The 20,005-nt window shown below is 39.9% G+C and overlaps 2 protein-coding genes across 2 annotated transcripts; one reads left to right on the plus strand and one right to left on the minus strand.

Moving 5' to 3' along the window:
* Positions 1 to 4,287, minus strand: commd5 (COMM domain containing 5). Its single transcript, XM_026186668.1, has 7 exons — positions 4,145 to 4,287; positions 3,701 to 3,861; positions 3,571 to 3,599; positions 3,405 to 3,455; positions 3,214 to 3,309; positions 2,878 to 2,953; positions 1 to 882 (listed from the first exon to the last, which is right to left on the minus strand). The coding sequence occupies exons 1-7, from the start codon at positions 4,266 to 4,268 to the stop codon at positions 781 to 783; spliced, it is 639 nt and encodes a 212-aa protein (XP_026042453.1). The 5' UTR covers positions 4,269 to 4,287; the 3' UTR covers positions 1 to 780.
* A 148-nt stretch (positions 4,288 to 4,435) lies between these two features.
* Positions 4,436 to 18,806, plus strand: fam199x (family with sequence similarity 199, X-linked). The gene is made up of 8 exons (XM_026186655.1): positions 4,436 to 4,494; positions 6,829 to 7,008; positions 10,938 to 11,157; positions 11,329 to 11,487; positions 11,930 to 12,091; positions 12,195 to 12,378; positions 12,514 to 12,617; positions 16,155 to 18,806. Exons 2-8 carry the CDS (start codon positions 6,842 to 6,844, stop codon positions 16,326 to 16,328), a joined length of 1,170 nt encoding a protein of 389 aa, XP_026042440.1. The 5' UTR covers positions 4,436 to 4,494; positions 6,829 to 6,841; the 3' UTR covers positions 16,329 to 18,806.
* Positions 18,807 to 20,005: the final 1,199 nt, after the last annotated feature.

Genomic DNA, 20,005 nt, shown 5'->3' on the forward strand with positions numbered 1-20,005 from the left:
TAGAGTGAAATGATACCGAGTTCCATTTAATCTACAAAATAGCTGCAGTTAATCAAAAACATCAGTTTCATTCATGTAAAAAGATGTCACAAGAACACATAAGATTTCTTTGTAATACATTTCAATGACTTTCAGCATTTGAAGTTTACAGTTTATCATCTAACTCTTATTTCTGTGACACAGTTTGAATCTGAACAGATCAAACATTCCTTACAAATTTAGTGACCGACAGATGTTATTACAGAAATGTGGTTCAACAGTGAGAAAAAAAAATCTCAATGTTATTTTGGAAAACAAACACATAACAAGACAAACTTTTAGTTAAAAGAAAGTTACTTTTTACACTTATGGTTGCGCTTTTAGCCAAAAGACTTCTAAATAATTTTTTCGACCTCTTGTCACATGGAGTCCCAGAGGTGAGGGAACAAAACGTTCTGCTTCAAAGAGGAGCGTGTATCACATGACCAGCGTGCACGAGCGCCCACTTGACTTTTTTTGTATTTTGGCACAGGTGTGGGATTGCAGGACTTTCAAATGTGACACAAACATCAAAGACTAATGCACAACGAGAACAAAAAACTTTATAGATTTTTAAATACACTGTAGGAGGTGAAGTGCTTGTCTAGAGTATGTTGGATGCCAACACCATCAGAGCATAAGATAATGACGTGCAGAGCGTTATCTTGCATAACATCGTATGAAAAAATGTAGAAAAGCTCCACTGAGTTTTAAAAACTGAGCAGAGATGAGTTAGCATAAACATCAGCTCCGGATGGTGTATTAGTTTTGGATCTTAAGAATGCTCCTCTTCTCCAGATCATTCATCTCTTTGAGAATCAAAGCAACGTTGTAACGAAGCTCCTGGAATTTAGACACAGGTACCTGGAAAAGACCACAGAACATTTAGCACACCCACAAAGTGTTCAGCATTAAAAATAAGCACACAGCCACATTCCACAGCTGTTTACTGTGTGTCTGAATGTCTAAAAATGCAAGAAATAGTCATTAAAGTCATTAAAAACCTGGATTTCTACCTAAAGGATGTAGATGGACTCCTTGCAAAATGCTGTGCTCTAATACTTAAGCCCAGAGTTTCATTTGCTGCCTCCCTAATTTCTGTCCCTGTCATCCCTGTGTTTAAGTCTCAAGCTGCGTGTGAGTCACCATCTGTTTGCAGCGGTCAGACTGCAAACAGACACAAGTGCTAATTAAGAAGAGTGTGCTGAAGAAGGAAGAAGTCATCTCGTCTGTTTGCTATTCATCCTCCCTTCACTTCCAGAGAAGCATGCGTCAGGTGGAGATGAGCTGCACCCATAAAGAAAAACTGCACATCGAATGTTGCTGCTGCTTATCTTCTAATTCTGCTTTAATCTGATTACGTAATCGCTGCACATCCGTAGTAGGCGTCCTCGTCCCTGCTTCTGCTCCGACCACACTGGTAGTCAGCTTTGAAAGCAGTTGTGGATTCTAGTTTGTCATTTTGAGGCTGATGCGGAGTATGGCGCCCCCTGCTGAATAAGACGTACTATAGCATTACGCCGTGGCAGTGAGGCTGCCGCACATCCTGGTGGAGTGCATCTATTTATTCTTCATTTTTTCCTGTTTTAAAACTGACACTTTTGCATTTATGTGAATGGATATCAGGCTTTTTTTTTACTGTAGTTTTTTTTTCTGTAAGCTGATAAAAGAAAAAAATAAGACTCAGAAATGCAACAGTTTTTTTTTAGCATCTAACAAAACAATATTTGTAATAAGCACAAGCAAGCTGACTAGCACAGAAACAACACTGCAAACGTATCAGGGGCACTTGGTCAAGGACGGCTTGTAGGTTAGGCTGCCGTTAATAAACGTTACTTCCTCTGTAATCCTGTTATGCAATAACTGAAACAGACCTACATTAGCCCACTGGCTTACAACCAACATGTTTAACACTCTGTGTTAATCCAGGAATAACTACTATAGTGCACAACCATCATCAGTCATGTGGAGAAAAAAATCCATATGATGTTAACAGGTTTCTCAAAAGAAATTCATTCAATGGTTAGCTCATGAGAATGAACTCATTTCCAATGCATACTTTAAGTGTAGCTTTGCATGATTTACATTTAAAAGTAATCTTTATTTATCTGTGTACTAGGACTTTATGCAACCCAGTTCCCTTCCACTGTCTGGCACAGGGTCTCCCCCGTTTCAGGCCACCCTCTTGTTTAACTGATATTCTGGCTTCACCTTCATCCACCTTTAGCAGCAGGTGTGTGGGGCTGTTATGCTCACAGCCAGAACTGTGTCTGAGATGACCATATTAAGGATATCTTCGCTCACTGACATTAAGAGCCAACAGTTTTTACAAGGCTCTATGCAGGTCCTTGAAAAACTAAGTACATCCCATGATTCACCCTCGGGATTGCAATACCTTGACTCGTTTCTTTGTAGTTGTTCTGTTAGAGATTTGCTAATGCATAAGACATTTTCAGGAATTTAAAAGGTATTGTTAAATCCATCCATTTTCGTAAATACTTAAAGACAACCACTCATAATTATCCCTACAGCGAAATTAGTACTACCAATTAACCTAACAAGCATGTCAGTGCTAAGAGAGAATCCATGCAGGCACTTTGTCATGTTGGGAAGACAAAGAGGCGAGGAAACCGTCAACGTCTTCTGAACAACTATTACTTTCAACAAGACTCTTAAAAGCCAAAAGACCAAGAGAAAAAAACCCTCTGAACTGTGGTTTTATGCACAGAAATTTGGCATGTAGATCTATACTGTGGTACTGGTATCGTCATTAAAAGTAAATAAAATGAGAATAAGAAGGGGACTGTGGGTCAGAATGTATTGTGTGTACAATCAGGAACAGGTTACTTGTTTAAATACCTCAAAGCGTTGAAACCTCCCATCTGAAAGTTTCATCTGCATGAGAACAGAAGGCTGCAGCGCTCGGGCTAAAGAGCTGTTTCGACACAGAAAAGCAAAAACATCATCACAAAGTCTAAAGAGTAGGACTTTAAAATGAGTGCAGTAGAATCTTTTGTAATCTTTCACTAAACCCTTCTTCCTGACTTATTTCTATATTGCAAGTAAGAGACGGTGGTAAGAGATGGTATTGTTCCAGGAAAGCTTTAAAACACTGTGTTAGTAGGCAGTTAACCATTAACAAAGATTTCTTGCACATATTGCCATATTGTTTTTGCAGTTCGTTTAGTATGTTACCTTGTAGAAATGGCAACATCCACTCTCCATTTCAATTCTTCAAGTGTGGGGAGATGAGGATCCTTCTGAGAGGCGGCCGCTTCTAGAGCTGCACGGCTGAAAACACAAACAGCACAGGAAATAGAACCTGATTGTAGCACTGCTCTGAGATACCAATCCTGGACATGCCTGAGGTTGTAAAATCAACATACTGATTTCCAAAAACCACACTGGAGAAATCTGTGATGAAGTCTTCGGGTATTCTAATAAAAGAAGAAAAAACACAATAGAAATAACCTCTTCAGAATCTGGGGGGTGGGGTTGTGGAGATAATAAATGGAAACAAAGAGAGGTGTGGAAAAAAAATGATTCCCTCACCTTAGCTCCTTCAAATCTTCCTTAAAGATCTAATCAATGCCCCATCAGGCACCACAGAAGAGGAATGAAGATGTTAGTTGAGAAGTCTGTTTCAGTGAATATAATTTCTAGTGCTTTAGCATCAGCTCACCTCCTGTTTAAGTAACGCTGTGGGGATGCGGATGGCCTCAGACAGCAGTCTGTGGATCCCAGCTACGATGTGACAGAGCTTCTCCTGCGGGATGACACTGCTCTCTGCTATGGACTTCATCCCCTCTGTGCAGTCCTTTCCCTCCAGGGCACTGACCACAGCTGGACAGGGAATCATTCACAGTCACATTAAATGCACTTATCCGGCATCTTCAACTGCTAACACTTGGTCCGAATATCAGCAGAAGATCTTATCACGACATAAACATCCTGGGAGGCTGAGGAGGTCACAACTCTACTGTGGATACTGTTATTGGTCCAGTTTCACAATAAACTTCACCAAAAGGCGTTCAGTTTTATTGTTTCAGGGTACGTATTCGAATAGACACAATATAATACGATTATTTAGTTCTTGCTATTTTTTTCTGTTTTAGACTTTATTTACCTTTCAGTATTTTTCGGAACAACTCTTGGTCCACATCCTTCAAGTTTTTTGACAATGACTCGACTTCCGGTGGTATTCTGCCTCCCAGAAAGCTCAAAGAGTCCTTTGAATGGCTGGAAGACATGCCTCGGTGTTCACTAACATACAGAATTAACAGATAAAAAGATGAGAAATTGGTGTTAGAGAGGGATTTGTCTAGCTAGTTTTGTATTTGTGCGACAGCTTCCGCCTTCATGTCACATGACTCTCATTCCGCGGAGTCTCGCGGTGAGAGCTCAGCTCGTCGTTTAGAGGAAAACGGATTTGCAAATGGAGGCGATAGAAGTGGTCTCTTTTTGAACAACCAAAAGGTAGGATTTTTAATATCGATAGCTTCTTAGTTACAGCTTAGACCTGTTCACATAGCGTTCACACATGGCATTTGTTGGGAAATGGGAGTTTCAGATCGTTTTGTGTATTAGCAAACGCTACATAGATATTTCGGAGGATTAGCAGCAAGCTAAGGATGTTAGCTTGTGTTGTGATGTCAGAGGCTTATGCTCGCGTTTTCTAAACACGATACTGTTTATGTAAGTTCTACTCAAGCTAATGGAGCTGGCTTTATCAAAGCCTTTATAAATATGTGTGCGAGCGCGCGCGCGCGCGCTTTTAACGCGTGGGGTTATGTTTACCGTAACTTGAAGTATTCAGGCTGTTTACCAGTTACTTTGAGTCTAAGCTGTGCCAAATAACAGAGCCAGCAGTTGATTATGAGCTTTATTATTAGCACAGTTGCTAAGTAAAAAGCATTCATAGTAGGTAGCCCAACTAGTTTTTTCCATTAAAGTAAATCGGTAGATGTTTCTTCTTACTGATGCTTGGACGAAAAACAGGTTTTCACCATTAGTGACTTTTTTTTAGTATCTGAACAATCAGAGTTAGATTTATTGACCAAGTACATGTACACATACAAGGGACAGAAGTCCGTTTTTTTTTTCTTTGATCCCAGTATAAACAGATTAGACATGCACAGTACAAACAATAAAAAACGTGTGCAGTGGAGCAAATATGTTAGAATAAATTATATAATAATTTATTAACTCGAGAGATGAACCAGTATCACATCACAATTTGGCAAAGAAACAATTTTAAATTGTAGTCAAAGGAGCTTGCAAAGAAAAGCTCACCCGAAACTCTGGCTGATTGGGACCCACACCTTGGCTCAGACGATTAGAGAATCATCAGGGGGTCCTTTTGTCCCTCTGCGGGGGGATACTCCCACTAGGTTTTAATCTGGGACTCCCCACCATTTGGCCTTAGAACTGAAGAAGCTTCTCGAATGAGAGGTGAAACGTCTTCAAGTAACTTAAAGAAGTCCAGACACTTTTCTTTGCAAGCTCCTTTGACTACGATGACCTGGATGACTGAGAACCTTCACAGACAATTTTAAATTGTATCTTCAGGCACTTTGTTACTAGCAGCCTGTTACAAAAACATGAGCAGAACGCTAGTCAAAAACCTGGCATATCTCACAGTGTTTTAAGTAGAGATGGCACGATACCACTTTTTTTTAATGTCCGATACCGATATCATAAATTTGGATATCTAACGATACCGATATGAATCCGATATAGTGTGCTTTTTAATCAATAAAGCAGTTTTTTAATATCTTGCTGCATTTTGTATGAGTTCATACTCAAGTTCATACTAAAGCTATTTTGTTATACTTGTATGCAAAAAATACACTGCACCCAAAATATTTCATAGTTCAGCAGTACTGATCAATTTAATAAACTTAAATCCTCCATCCTTCCTATTCTGGTATTTTAACGAGTACTTAGCAGAAATATTAAACAACCTAACTAACAGGGTTGCCAACTCCCAGCAAAAAAAAAAGAAAAAAAAGAGATTTAATAGTTACTATATAAATAGTGGACTTGTATACATTTTACATCAGATTAACTTTGGGTGTAAGATTAAGATAATTATTTATTAAAAGCTAGACATTTAAAATGAGAATAAGAAAGAAAGGTATTTCTTTGTGCCCCCCTTTCCCCTGATTCGTTGAAGACGTCATTAATAAAAATATGTTGACGCGGAATTTTATCGTCGACGCGTCATATGCGAAAACGATGTAAACGTGTTTTTGTAACTGCAATACACTACAGGAAGTTATGGGGGCAGTATCGCTTATATGGTCTGGTCAGACTGCACGCAATACTAACGAAGAAGAACGTAGCTGCGAGCCGCAAAACAAGTTAGCTTACCTGTCGGAAGCTTCTAAGAATAATTCTTGTGAAGCCAACACCATTTCAGTTTTGTTAGCAAATGAGTAAAATACGATAATAAAACATTAAACAGGAGTAACTACACTGTCTCTTAGTTTATTAATATTAGCTGTTATTCTGAATTGTATACACCTTCCACCTTGTGTATTTTTGATAAATATTGAACCGTGACACCAAAGTATTGTCAAATAATCGAGATCTCAATTTCAGTGAAAATAATCGTGATTATCATTTTTGCCATACTCGAGCAGCCCTAGTTGCACCCCTAATAAACAGTGGCATCAACAGTTGTGTTCACAAACAAGCCTTATGAAGGTTAACACATGTACAGTCCAGCATAACGACCTTGCATAATGTATTTATTTGAAGGTGTATTGAAACATATTGCCTATTTATTACCCTCCTCCTTTATTTCAGATACAGATTTACCATGTCTGAATCTTTGTATGAGAAGTTTTTGGCCCCGGAGGAGCCTTTCCCTCTCCTCTCCCAAAGGGCCAACCTGAGTGATGTGGGAACTCTGGATGTCAGCGATTTTGGCTGTCAGCTATCATCGTGTCATCGAACGGATCCTCTGCATCGCTTTCACAGTAACAGGCAAGTACAGAATGACTGTATTTGTGTTTGTACATGTATCTACTGTGCCTGTATACCCCTATTTTGGAGCTCTGTAGTGGTGTGGAGCCTACAGTGCTGAGGATACAGACCTGAATGACATCCCTGTTGCCTTTAACACTCTTGAGTTCAATTCGATTCAGTTTTATTTATACAACACCAAATCACAACAACAGTCCCCTCAAAGTGCTGCTACTGTAAAGTGTCTATTGTTAGCCCTCTATCTGTGTAAGAAGAGGAAATTCTAAGTGGCTTGCTAAGCTAGCAGCCAGTCTTGTTGCTGGGGGACTAGAGGAATCCCAGCAGTGAGAGGTTTCAGATTTTCACAGCTCATATTTACACCTCAGGTTTTTTTTTAAAAAAAACTACAAAAACCCTTAAAGAGTAGACACAGGGTCTTTAATGTTACTGTGTAACAATGATGGGATTTCAGATTAGATTAGATTAGATAGAACTTTATTAATCCCTCGGGTGGGTTCCTCTGGGAAATTCGATTTCCAAAAAAGCACAGCACCGACAGAAGTTACAGAGTTACAGAATATTATATATATATATATATATATATATATATATATATATATATATATATATATATACACACACACACACACACACACACACACACACACACACACACACACATATATATATAAATACAGAGACAATATAAATAAAATATACGAAGGGGATGAATAGAATAAATAGGAATAAAAATAAAAATACAAGTGAATTGCACATTTCAAGTATTGAGGTCTATTGCACTGTTGACTATTTACAAAAGTATTGCACAAAAGGTATTGCACAGTGAGGTGAAGAGGCACTACAGCTTAGTTGGTCCCCCCTCCTTTGTCCTCCTGTTTCCCCTCCCTCTCCCCTCCAGAGAGGAGTTAAACAGTCTGATGGCGTGTGGGACAAAGGAGTTTTTAAGTCTGTTAGTTCTTGTCTTTGGGAGAAGCAACCTGTCACTGAACAGACTCTTCTGGTTGTTAATGGCCGTGTGCAGAGGATGCCTGGCATTGTCCATAATGTCCATCAGTTTCTTTAATGTCCTTTTCTCTGCCACTGTCACCAGAGTGTCCAGCTTCATGCCGACCACAGAGCTAGCCTTCCTGATCAGTTTCTCCAGCCTGGATGAGTCCTTCTTTGCTGTGCTGCTCCCCCAGCACACCACAGCATAGAAAAGTACTCCAGCAACCACTGACTGGTAAAACATCCTCAGGAGCTTCCTGCAGATGTTAAAAGACCTCAGCCTCCTGAGGAAGTACAGTCGGCTTTGGGCTTTTTTATACAGGTGCTCTGTGTTGCATGACCAGTCCAGTTTATTGTCCACCCACAGCCCGAGGTACTTGTACTTGTTGACCACCTCCACCTCCTCCCCCTCTATCTGAACCGGCAAATTACCACTCTTGGTGGTGCAAATTAATCCTTGGCTGATAGATAAAGTATCTGTTAGTTGTCACTCTTTTGGGACTATCCAGATTCTTTTCTAAAGGAAGTAAATGCATCAGATAAACTCTGTGTGCCACAGATGTGCATGAGTGGTATGCCCTGTAAATGCAGAAGAACTTTAAATTGGAACATCCTGTTGCCTGTTTCCAGTCTGCTTGGCAAATTGGAAGAGTTTTGTAACCGTATGTGGAAAGTTACAGATTATACTCCTCTGCAGCCAAAATGCTTCCACATAAATGCAGTCAAACTTGACTCATTTACTAATGCTAAACTTGTTTAAATTATTCTAATTGTTTAATTTGGAGTAGCTGCTAATTTTCTGACAGCACCTCTTCATAAACTACAGAGTTCACATATTTTTTATGAAATTTGCTGATATGAAGCATAAAATGCAATTTTCAGATTTCACATCATATGATGTTCTCTTGGATTAGACACATTCCCAGTAACAGGAATTCTATAATGCTGCAAAGTAAAGTTAAATCTTTTTTATGCATATTAAAAATTCACACAAGTAATATATATTTTTTAATTTGCATTTCATTCGCAATATGCCATTGAAAGTACTGTGACTCATAATGTGCACCAGTAAAATGTGTATAACCTAGGGCTGGGCGATATGACCCAAAATTCATATCTCGATATTTTTTAGCTGCATGGCGATATAAGATATATATCTCGATTTTTTTTTTTTTTTTTTAAAGCCATAAGTTAAGAACAAAAAGAGAGTTCTTAGTCACACTGTGTCCCAGATGTCACACGGGCACTTTTATTTACATACAACGTAGATATTACTCAAAAATAAATTATCAGCATTTATTAAATAATCATGGTCCATAAATAAAAGAAAACAATGTTGTTTTTGTGCATAACAAAAAGCTCACAATTGTGCAGTCAAAATGTAAACTAATAGACGCTGAGCACAATAACAAAGAGACAGATTTCACAGCTGCACCACGTCTCTGAACAGGTGCCATTTGTGGTCCTTATACACACACAGTACGTATCACTCCGCGAGGCTCCTCCTCTGTAGCCGCAATCCTCCGACAATCCATCAAGCGGTGCAGCTCCGTAGTTTAGCAAAGTCATATTAAAACATTTTTTGACAGATTGCTGAGCGCTGTGCACCACATAAAATCGGTTCGCGGTCAGTAAGCACAACCAGAATTCATACATAAAGCGCACTGTCGATTTTTGAGAAAAGGAAAGGATTTTAGGCCGTGCAGCCCCTCCGGGCTGCATGTCGTTAGCGCGGTTAGCTCGTTAGTGCGGTTAGCTCGCTAACATGTTGACGCCGTCCAGCCCCACGCACGGTAACTCGCTAACGGAGATTTTCCGCTTTCATCTTGTCATTGCCTGCAGGTGAAGCTATGGGGGAGGGGGAGTTGGGTTCAGTGAAGGAGAGGCGAGGCCGAGTAACGTTGCGTAGAGACAAAAGTGGACGAAAGAGAGGCAAACCTGCGGCTCCACAAGTATAATTATAACGTAACATAGACTATATCGATATAAACGATATTGTCACATCTTATATCTCGTATGAAAATATATCGATATCTTTAAAAAACTCGATATATCGCCCAGCCCTAGTATAACCTTTACATTTCCTCTACTGCTGTCCTGAATTGTTAAATGATGGAATAAGTCAATAGTCAGACATGTAGACATGTGTTAAAAGCAGAATGTCTACATATCATGACCTGTGCTCCATGTCAAAACTGATTCATGTGTTAGTGTGTTCTAGTACTAAAGTTGGAAAAGCACGAAAAACAGGGTACTTGTAATTTTTTTGTGCTTAAGAACACAGCAGCAGCATGTTCATTGCTCTTTGTATGGTTTATTTAGTGAGTCGCAAATGCACAACAGTGACGAGACACATCTAAAGTTTTACTGCTGTCCACTGCTTGGATGGTTAGTTCGGGGCTGGTGGGGCTGCTTTGACTTTCACGTTAAGTCTTCTCTATAATGAAGAAAGGTGAAATATCATATGAAGTGACCATAAACAGATGAAAAGACATAAGCTAACAGTTCATGATTAAAACTTATGTTAACAGTGTGCATAGGTATAAAATGTTAAACATAAATATCTTGGAAATTGTAGCCAATCAATTATTTGAACTGTCATATTAGGATTTAGCAAATTAAACACAAACATAAGAAATAAAAGTGTTTTATCTCCAAATCAGACAGTAGCTGAAACATTGTTGCCAAGTGTTACAGCCTGAAACTGTGCAAAATAGTTTAATTATCACCTAGCAGTGGCTGCCAAGTGAACAACTGTTGGAGCAACGTTTTATTATCTTAATTTGAAGGCACAGGCGAACAAAGGTCCAGCTGTTCTGTAATCCTCCCCAAATCCTTCATCTGTGCTTTTCTTTTACCTTACTGGTCTAAAAAGAGAGAAGAGAACAACTTCTAGAAGTCACTTAAAAGATTAATTTTGATGTCCACTCTGTTCTCCTCAGGTGGAACCTTACTTCCTGTGGTACCAGTGTTGCCAGCTCTGAGTGTAGCGAGGAGCTCTTCTCCTCCGTCTCTGTGGGGGATCAAGACGACTGCTACTCCCTTCTGGACGACCAAGAACTCACATCGCTGGATTTGTTTCCTGAAGGCAGTGTTTGCAGTGACGTCTCCTCCTCTATCAGCACATACTGGGACTGGTCTGACAGTGAATTTGAGTGGCAGGTAGCTTATTAGTCGGTCTGATTTTTAATATTCTGTAGGTGCTCATGTTTAGTAGGAGTTGTAAGTCATTTGCACTTGTTGCTTTATCTGTATGAATGTGGAAAATGGCTTTCCTAAACAATCCTATCTTGTCATGTCCTAATCTAATTGTTTCCATTGTTGTTTTCCCAGTTACCAGGAAGTGACATTGCAAGTGGCAGTGATGTCCTCTCTGACATAATTCCAAGTGTGCCAAGTTCACCATGTTTGTTTTCCAAGAGGAAGCCGAAGCCCCACCCTCATCGCAACCTGGATGAGCTGCCTTGGAGTGCCATGACCAACGATGAACAAGTAAACAAAACAAGCTCGTTTTGTGCTGAGTGCTCAGAATTAGCATTAAAGCTAATGAACCAGGTGTTTTCTGTCTTGCGTGGTTTTGTTTGTTGCAGTGTGTCGTCTATTATTTTTTCATTTGTTTGTCTATTTTTTTTAACCTGTAATACATTTCGATATACAGTCAGTTGAACTGGTGTGTTATTCCCCCAACCGGTCGTGCAGATGGCCCCGCCCCTCCCTGAGCCTGGTTCTGCTGAAGGTTTCTTCCTGTTAAAAGGGAGTTTTTCCTTCTCACTGTTGCCAAAGCGCTTGCTCATGCAGAGTCGTATGATAGTTGGGGTTTTCTTTGTATTATTGTAGCATCTTTACCTTACAATGTAAAGTGCCTTGAAGCAGCCATCGTTGTGATTTGATGCCATTTAAATAGAGCTGAATTGAATTGAATTTCCCCTTCTAGGTGGAGTACATTGAGTATCTGAGCCGGAAGGTCAGCACAGAGATGGGCCTGAGAGAGCAGCTCGACATCATCAAGATCATTGACCCCTGTGCTCAGATCTCTCCCACTGACAGCGAGTTCATCATCGAGCTCAACTGTCTCACCGATGAGAAGCTCAAACAGGTGAGCAGCAACAACAGCTTTGTAGCTGCTGCATATTGAGGAGCAGCGCTGTCGAGAGTTGTTCAGAAACTCCCCTTTTAATGGATCTGTGTGACGTCATTAGGTGCGTAACTACATCAGGGAGCACAGCCCCAGGCAGCGAGCCAGCAGCACCAGGGAGGGCTGGAAGAGGAGCAGCCACAGCAGTGCCAGTACAGGCGGCGTCAGCGGAGCCAGCAGCAGTAACGCCAGCATGGTCAGCTCTGCCAGCTCCTCCACTGGATCTACTGCCTCCAACTCTGTAGCAGGTACGATGCTGCCTGGTTTGACACCGCCACAGGAGTCTGTGCTTATGTTGGTACTTCCAGCTTTTGCCAAGATAAAATTGCTCCCCTGCATTCTGGTCTTGATGTTTCTAACAGTGTCTGTGCCTTGTGTTCCAGGGGGTACAGCCTCTGCCTGTAGTGGGAGCAGTGTTGCTAATATTAGCAGAGCTCACAGTGATGGAAATCTTTCCAGTGCTGCAGAACGCATACGAGACTCTAAAGTAAGAAAGATGAATGTTGAAAAATGAAAAACAGTTTTTGTTTTCTTGGTAAATATTTTGCTCTGCAGAGTCCGGGCCAGTGGTTATAATATATATCTCTGAAACACTGGAAGAACAGTTGCAGATCTTGATTGTTCTATACAGAAGGACATTTGGCGTTGTGTTAATAATTGTTACACATTTTCTGCCCTTGAAACTTGAGTGAGAGTTTTCTATAGACGAACGCTTGCTTGGAAGCCTTTCTTGGACTTATAACAGATGACCAAGTTGTTATCAGCACCGCTCCTCCCCTCACCCTCACACTGTGGTGTAGCAGCAGAGGAGACTGTGTGACTGTAATACCTGAGCGCAGAGGTGGGCAATTAATTTACCCAAGGGCCCACGTGAGAAACTGGGACTCTTGTGGAGGATCACTACAGGTGTATGAGTGTGGAGACTCTCACTGAATCTAAGGAAGTGAGGACTGTGGTTGGTGTGATTACGAGAAACCACTCAGCATTAGAGCAGGGCGATATGGCCAAAAATATTTATCACGATATATATTTGAAAATTTGCGATAACGATATAACCGACGATATAATGGATGCGAGACAAAATACAACTCCACAACATTACTAGTGCAAAAAGACAACCTTCCATTTATTTTCACTTAAACAAGAAGCTGGTTTTTATGTACATTAAAGCTTTATAAAAATGTAACAGTGCAAATGCAAATTCCTTGCTGAAAGTTTAACCAAAAGGCATTTCCAGTACAAATGGGCTGACATATCCTGAGCATAACCATGTATAATATCCACTGAAGTTAAAAAGAGGTGCTTTGCAACATTAAACTGCAGTGTGCAGTACGCATTTTTCGGACCATAAGGTGCACGGGATTATAAGGCACATTAAGCGAAACAAAGCAGTCAGATAAATCAAACTTTATTAAACTCATTCTTCTTGCTTCCTCCACTTCTGTACCATTGATTCATTAATGTTGAATTCTCTGGCAGCTGCTCTATTCCCATGTTGTTGCAGTATATTAATGACTAACCTCGTATTGTGGATGGATTATCTCAGTTGTTCTCCTGACTGAAGTTTGGTCCGTTTACAGCATCCTGCCATGCGATTGCATTTGTCTCTAACCATGAAGAACCTTCACGTTAACTTTTATAAGTGGAAAAGTGTTAGTGTTCGTCCTCCAGCTTCACTGTTTATATTATGCTAACATAGCTGTGTCGCTAGCGATCACGTAGCACATCATTATATACCAGCTAGCCCAACTTCAGTAACCCTACAAACGTCACTGCTGTTTAGTTTCCTGTCTTCATTTATGTTGGAAGTGATAGCAGAGCTGTACGTTTGATTTTTTTCAGAAATCTCTCAGTCAGAACATGCTATATCATGCTTAGGTAACTAGCGAAACTAGCGAGCTAACTTCCGCTAGCTTCCTGCTAACTTCTAACTCCGTTAAATGTAATAACTTTTGTTTTCATGGATGCCTGAAAGTTAAACTTCATAGTTACACCTGGTAAAGCAGCAATGCTGATCGTTTTATTAAAGATGAAAGAATTTAGACAGGTTTTAACTCTCAGTGATGCTGCAGTGTTGTTTGACCAGAAGCATACAGAGTTTAGGACCCAGATTACTCCCAGATTTAAGAGCGTCTTAGTCCGACAAATACGACAATAACAACGGCTGCTTGCATGTTCTGCAAAAAAATGTGCTTTGTTGTGTATCTGACGGACAAACACCAAACCAGTTCCACATCACGGAAGTTGCACCATTTTTACAAACCAATTCTGGTTCATCTGTTTCACTCAACAATCGGCCATGTGCGTATGAAAACAAAGGCACTGCGCATGCGCGTTTTACTCCCATTCTATCGCGAAATTTCATTTTCCTGTCGTTGCCTAACATTATACCGGTATTACCATGAACGGTATAATATGGCCCAGCCCTACTCAGCATTTCAGAACTAGACTTTTTTTTTTTTTCCTTTTCATGAACTTTGTCAGACAGCAGAGTTTACATTTCTTTAAACTGCTGTTAATTGCGACTTTAAATATTGACATCCACTGTGATCTAAAATAATTATGATCTAATGTGAACTGCTGAGGAAAAATAATTGATTCAGTGATTTAATCAGTTTGGTGAACTTTGCTGTGCTGTGTTAGAATAGAGCTCATCGCTTGAGTGATCTTTGATTGTTTTTTCTTCAGACACAAACACAGGAAGTCTCAGAGTGCAGTCTGAGTGTAATCAGGGGGCAGCATGATGGAGATCACACAGTAAAGAGAGAATAGATTCTCAATGGTTAGATTTTAGCCTGGATCAGCTGTAAGTTGGCTCGTTAGGATCTGTTAAGTCACAAGATGTAGGAAAGCATCACAAGACCAACAAGAATGTCTTTGCAGCCTTGTCTCTAAGCTTTGATCCTGAGGTGAATTGTGTGTTTTGTCTTGCGTTGTGTAACTGATAATATTTTCCAGTGCCAGTTCTGTTGCCATACTATGATTCCCACAGTTGTTCTCAACCAAAGAAAGTCTCAGTTCAGATCATTGGTATGTGCTTTGTCTCTAGCTTAAATATCTCTTTCATTGTTTGTGGAGTACACGTGAGCCTTTTCAGGATTAACAAATTGTAGAATAAGGTTCAGTTAACAAGAAAACTATTTGTAAACTGCAATCATTATTCTACTGATGGCCTGTAAAAAGAGTATCACCAGAAAATGGTTATCCCCGGAGAGCCCAAACATAAGTACATGGATGGAAATCACAATGGAAATCTATAACATGGAAAAGATAACAGCTTCTGCCAACCACAAGCTGGAGAAATTTACATCATACTGGGAAAACTGGGTCAAATATATCACGCCTCATAGGCCAGATTTTATTTTCACAAACCAATAACTGTGATGTATGAGAGTATATATTTATAGGATCACCCCCTACCAACACATCCATTTTGTTTGTTTTTTTGTTTGTTTGTTTGTTTTTGTTTTGTTTGTAGGTTTGTTGGTTTTGTTTGTTTTTCTTATTTCGGATTATGTGATTGTTTCAATTGTTTCTATAGTTGTAAATATTCTTTCTTTATGATTCGGATGTAAATTAAAATACTATTTCGGTATCTAAGGCAGATAACCTAAGCAAGAAGTATGCTTACATGATGTACATACTGTGAATGCCTGCTTTTGAAACCTTAATAAAAAATATATAAATTAAAAAAAAAAGTAAACTGCAATCATAAAACAGAAATCAGCCTTTTTTGGGGACATATGAGAGAGCAGGTTGTAGCTGACAGATGGTGGAGCTGGTGAAGCAGTGGCTGGATGTTCACAACAACAGCTGTGAGAATGTGCTTACACAGTTTTAGATGAAATGCTCTGATGGATTGTTGAGCTGTGAAATGCAAATTACTGAAAGGGTTGAAGTTGACTTGTATCCGTTTCTACAAAATGCTGTCACACTGCTGACGTCTGCTCATATCAGAGCATTTAGACCCACGATTTATTTATTGTTATTATTAACTCCTCTCTCCACACACCGTCTCTTCCAGAAACGTTCAAAGCAGCGAAAGCTTCAGCAGAAAGCCCTCCGCAAGCGACAGCTCAAAGAGCAGCGGCAGGCCCGAAAGGAGCGACTGAGCGGGCTGTTTCTGAACGAGGAGGTCCTGTCGCTACGGGTGACAGAGGAGGACGATCACGGAGACGACCTGGACATACTGATGTGACACCAGTGAATCAATCAGTGCTCCCTCTACGCCTGCTTTCACTCCACCTAGTCACTAGCATAGAGCTTATAGAACGTGCTAATCCACATCGCTGCATGCGTTAGCTCCGCATATGCTAACATGCTTAGAATGCTTTTTGTAAGAACAATGTGATGGCCAGTAATAGCTTCTTGCAGCATATAACTTAGCTTGACATATTGTTTGCTAATACTAGTGTTACCTGCTGGTGTGTAAATTGCTAAGTGCTGCAGTCACTACTGCTCTAGTTAATGTAGCAGTGATAAAGCACTGCTAATGCTTTAATAGCCACAGTCTCTCCTGCTTACAGCCAGAGGTTAGCGCTGCAGCTCCTTAGAAGATTGCAATTGAATTCACACTACTAATGATGATTATGGCATCTTAATGCAGGTAATAAGAGGTTTGCTTATAGATGCTGTAAGAGGATATATTCACTACTACCTGGCAGAAGGACAGATCAGACGAGAGAGGTGGACTTTGGCTACATTTGCTTCAGTGGGAGCGATGGCAAAGGCTTTATTCCCCACAGGGAGCTGGATCCAAGCTTTGGAGGATGATGTAATTTGATCTGCATACAAATATGTTCATAATCAGCAGGATGAATTGGTCTCGTCAGATTTAAAGTGCTCATACTTTTCTCCTTAACAGCCTCCTTTGAAGCTAATGTTAAAGTTAGCCATGTATGCGACACATTCTTTCACTTTTAAGTTCCTCTTAAATAGAAATATGGCCCAAATCCTGGAACAGCTGCAGTCTTGTGTGAAATAAGTCAGATATGTTTGCTACTGGAACATCAGGATTTTCAGCAGTGCTCAGCTGAACGATTCGGCTGGTTCACATTAGACTTTAATGTGCTCGATGGATTTTTTTTTTTGGTTGTATTTAATGCTGCTTGGTGGAGCATTATATCGTTGTGTAACTGGAGTGAAGATTGGACTATAAACTAATCCTTTAAGGCAGCTGAGCAGCATTTTTCCTGGACTTTGATCTTTTATAGGTTTGAATAAAAGAAGGCAGATAACAGGCTAAAAGACGCAGAGATCCTTTAAGCATATTATGGGCAGTTTAACATGTCTGTAAACTTACTGTAAATATAATACCTCTCACACTGTGTCGACACATTCTTGATGCTGAATGAACTGCACATCGATGCACCCATTGTTGCCTTTAGGGGAAAACATGAATCCAAACTACGATGGTTTAGGTGTGGAAAATGCAGCGAGCTGGTCTGTCTTTCTCTCTGCTGAGCTTTGTGGTCCCATTTCACTTTTAAGGCTTAGAGGGAGCACTGAAACACTGCATGTTTCAATCGTTACCCACAGCGAATCACCGTGTGGACCAGAAACTAACAACTTGCATCATCGTTCGCAAACACCTGTTGAAATAGCTTACCTGTGTTGTAAATAAGCGATCGGTACCATCATATTTACTGCTTGTTTTCAAGGTTTCCTCTGTGATAACGTTTCTTTCCTTTTGGGAGTGTATGTAAATGATGGACATGGCAAACTAACTGGTCATTGGGGCTTGAATGCGTTGCTAGGTTGCTGCCGATCCCTTCAGATATTTTCAGTCATATTTTGATGTGTTTTGTTGTTTTCATCACTTTTATTTGGTCTTTTTTTTTTGTTTTCTTGAACTCCTACTTGAATGTTTGACCCTCATTGTTTGTTTGAGTGATTTTGGGAATTGTGGACGTTTTATAGGATTTTAAAGATCACACTTTGCTCAGTGGCTGGTATGGTTTTGGAGCTATTCTTCAGCTTCTTATTTGAGCCGTCAACGTCGTTTCCAGAGATGTGCTCACTTTGCTCTGAAGATTCAAATCCCAGACAAAGTGCTGATGAAGCAGGACAGCGTTCTGTGGAACTACCGGGATGTTTTCGTTTTGCTCAGTTTTTTCTTGTTAACTTGTAGAAAAGATTTTTTTTCCACAGCTTCTCTGCTGTAACCTGATGAACCACTACAACTGTCGGCCTAAAAGCTGCCGTTTCTGATACTTGATGTGGACTGAGCCGTGGCTCTTGTTTCTGTCTTGTGTATAAAATAATTACAGCAGTCGGAGGAAAAACAGCTTTGTGTATTCTGTAGCAATGAATTAGTAAAACTCTATTTTGAAAAATGACATAATTTTGAAATAAAAATAAGTGATGCAACAGAGTAACTTCAGCAGATAAAATGCCATTAACTGCTGAAAATGAATGATATTAAACTTACAAACCTACACAGGATGTTTTGAAAGGGAAGCCCACTGTGGAGGTGTTATATTATATTACGCAAGTGAAAATGTTTTCATTGGCTACTAAAGCAAAGAGTGGATTTACATGCGTTAACTCCTGATTAACAAATGATTCTGGAACAGTGTTGTGTTTGAATAACAGGGTTGAAGGGAGACTGAGCAGTTCACTCGACGCTTCCTGTTTATTGTGAACTCGACAAATAAACATTCAGTGTTGCATCTTTTCTACACGTGTGCTTATTTTGACTTGCAACTTCTGTAGAGGAGAGCATGACTCATCAAGTTATTCATCAGTTTGCAAATTCCAAGCACTTTTTATTGAGCGCTAAATCACTGTGAATTTTATTTTCCACAATAATTAACAAAGGAAAGAACACTTTGGCTTTTCACAGCTCATCAGCTGCTCCTTTGTGTAGTAAGTTCAGGGTGGAGATTGAGATCTTTTGGAGGGAATCCCATCAAGAAGAGGGATCAATGGACTTCCCTGTTTTGCCCGGCCCCAGAGCTCACTGGAGGAAAACCTCTGCATTAAATTTTAGTGCATATTTGTAATAAATACCTTTTAATTAGGTTATTCCAAATAAACAAAATTTCATTATTCTGATCATGGTACAAAGTCAACCTATGAAAAGTTAAAAATGAAAACTAGTGTCTTTCAAATATTGTACGCTCAGACTGGATTTCATACAAGCAACAAATTTTTTACCCCTCAGCCATGAAAGGCTCATGTTGTCACTCCACCGGTGAGGTGGGTGTGTGGGAGGCGTGGACACTTAAGTTTGTGATAAATTGCAAATGAGGCGTTTGAAATTAATACCATACATGTATCTACTAAAAAAAAACCAAACAAACTCCAATGACTTCAAATGTCAGTGATGTCAGGTCAAGGTCAGAGGTCAGGTTTTCTGAAGATGCCAATGCGACGTCACATACATTCTGTCTGTGAAGTAGTCAGACTCGAACGTCAAGGAAGGTGGTAGGGAAGCAGACATTTCAGGTTTCCAAGGTGAGCAATTTATTTACAGTGAACTTAATTTAATGTAACTTAACAAAACTTCCTCCCCAAATAAACTCTATTAACAAACTGCAAATTAACATGGCTCTGGTAACACAGCTCACCTCTCCTGCATCTGGTAGAGACTGGCTTTAAATAGGGCCATCAATTTCCCTCCAATTGCCCAGCCAGTACCACTCACTCAACTGAGGCATCTAAAACTACACAGATGATCTAAAAACACAAAACCTCTACACACTTCTAACATGCACATTTACACAACTAAATGGCAGTATTAACGAAAGGAAAAACATTCAACAAATCCCTTTAAACCATAACACAAACAAAAGGAAGCATCTCTATGGAAAAAGAAACCCCTCCACTTGGTTTGACCTGCTGATGTCATATGTGACATCATCAGGACTTTAA

Source organism: Astatotilapia calliptera, chromosome 2, assembly GCF_900246225.1.
Source record: "Astatotilapia calliptera chromosome 2, fAstCal1.2, whole genome shotgun sequence".
Classification (NCBI taxonomy): Eukaryota; Metazoa; Chordata; class Actinopteri; order Cichliformes; family Cichlidae; genus Astatotilapia; species Astatotilapia calliptera.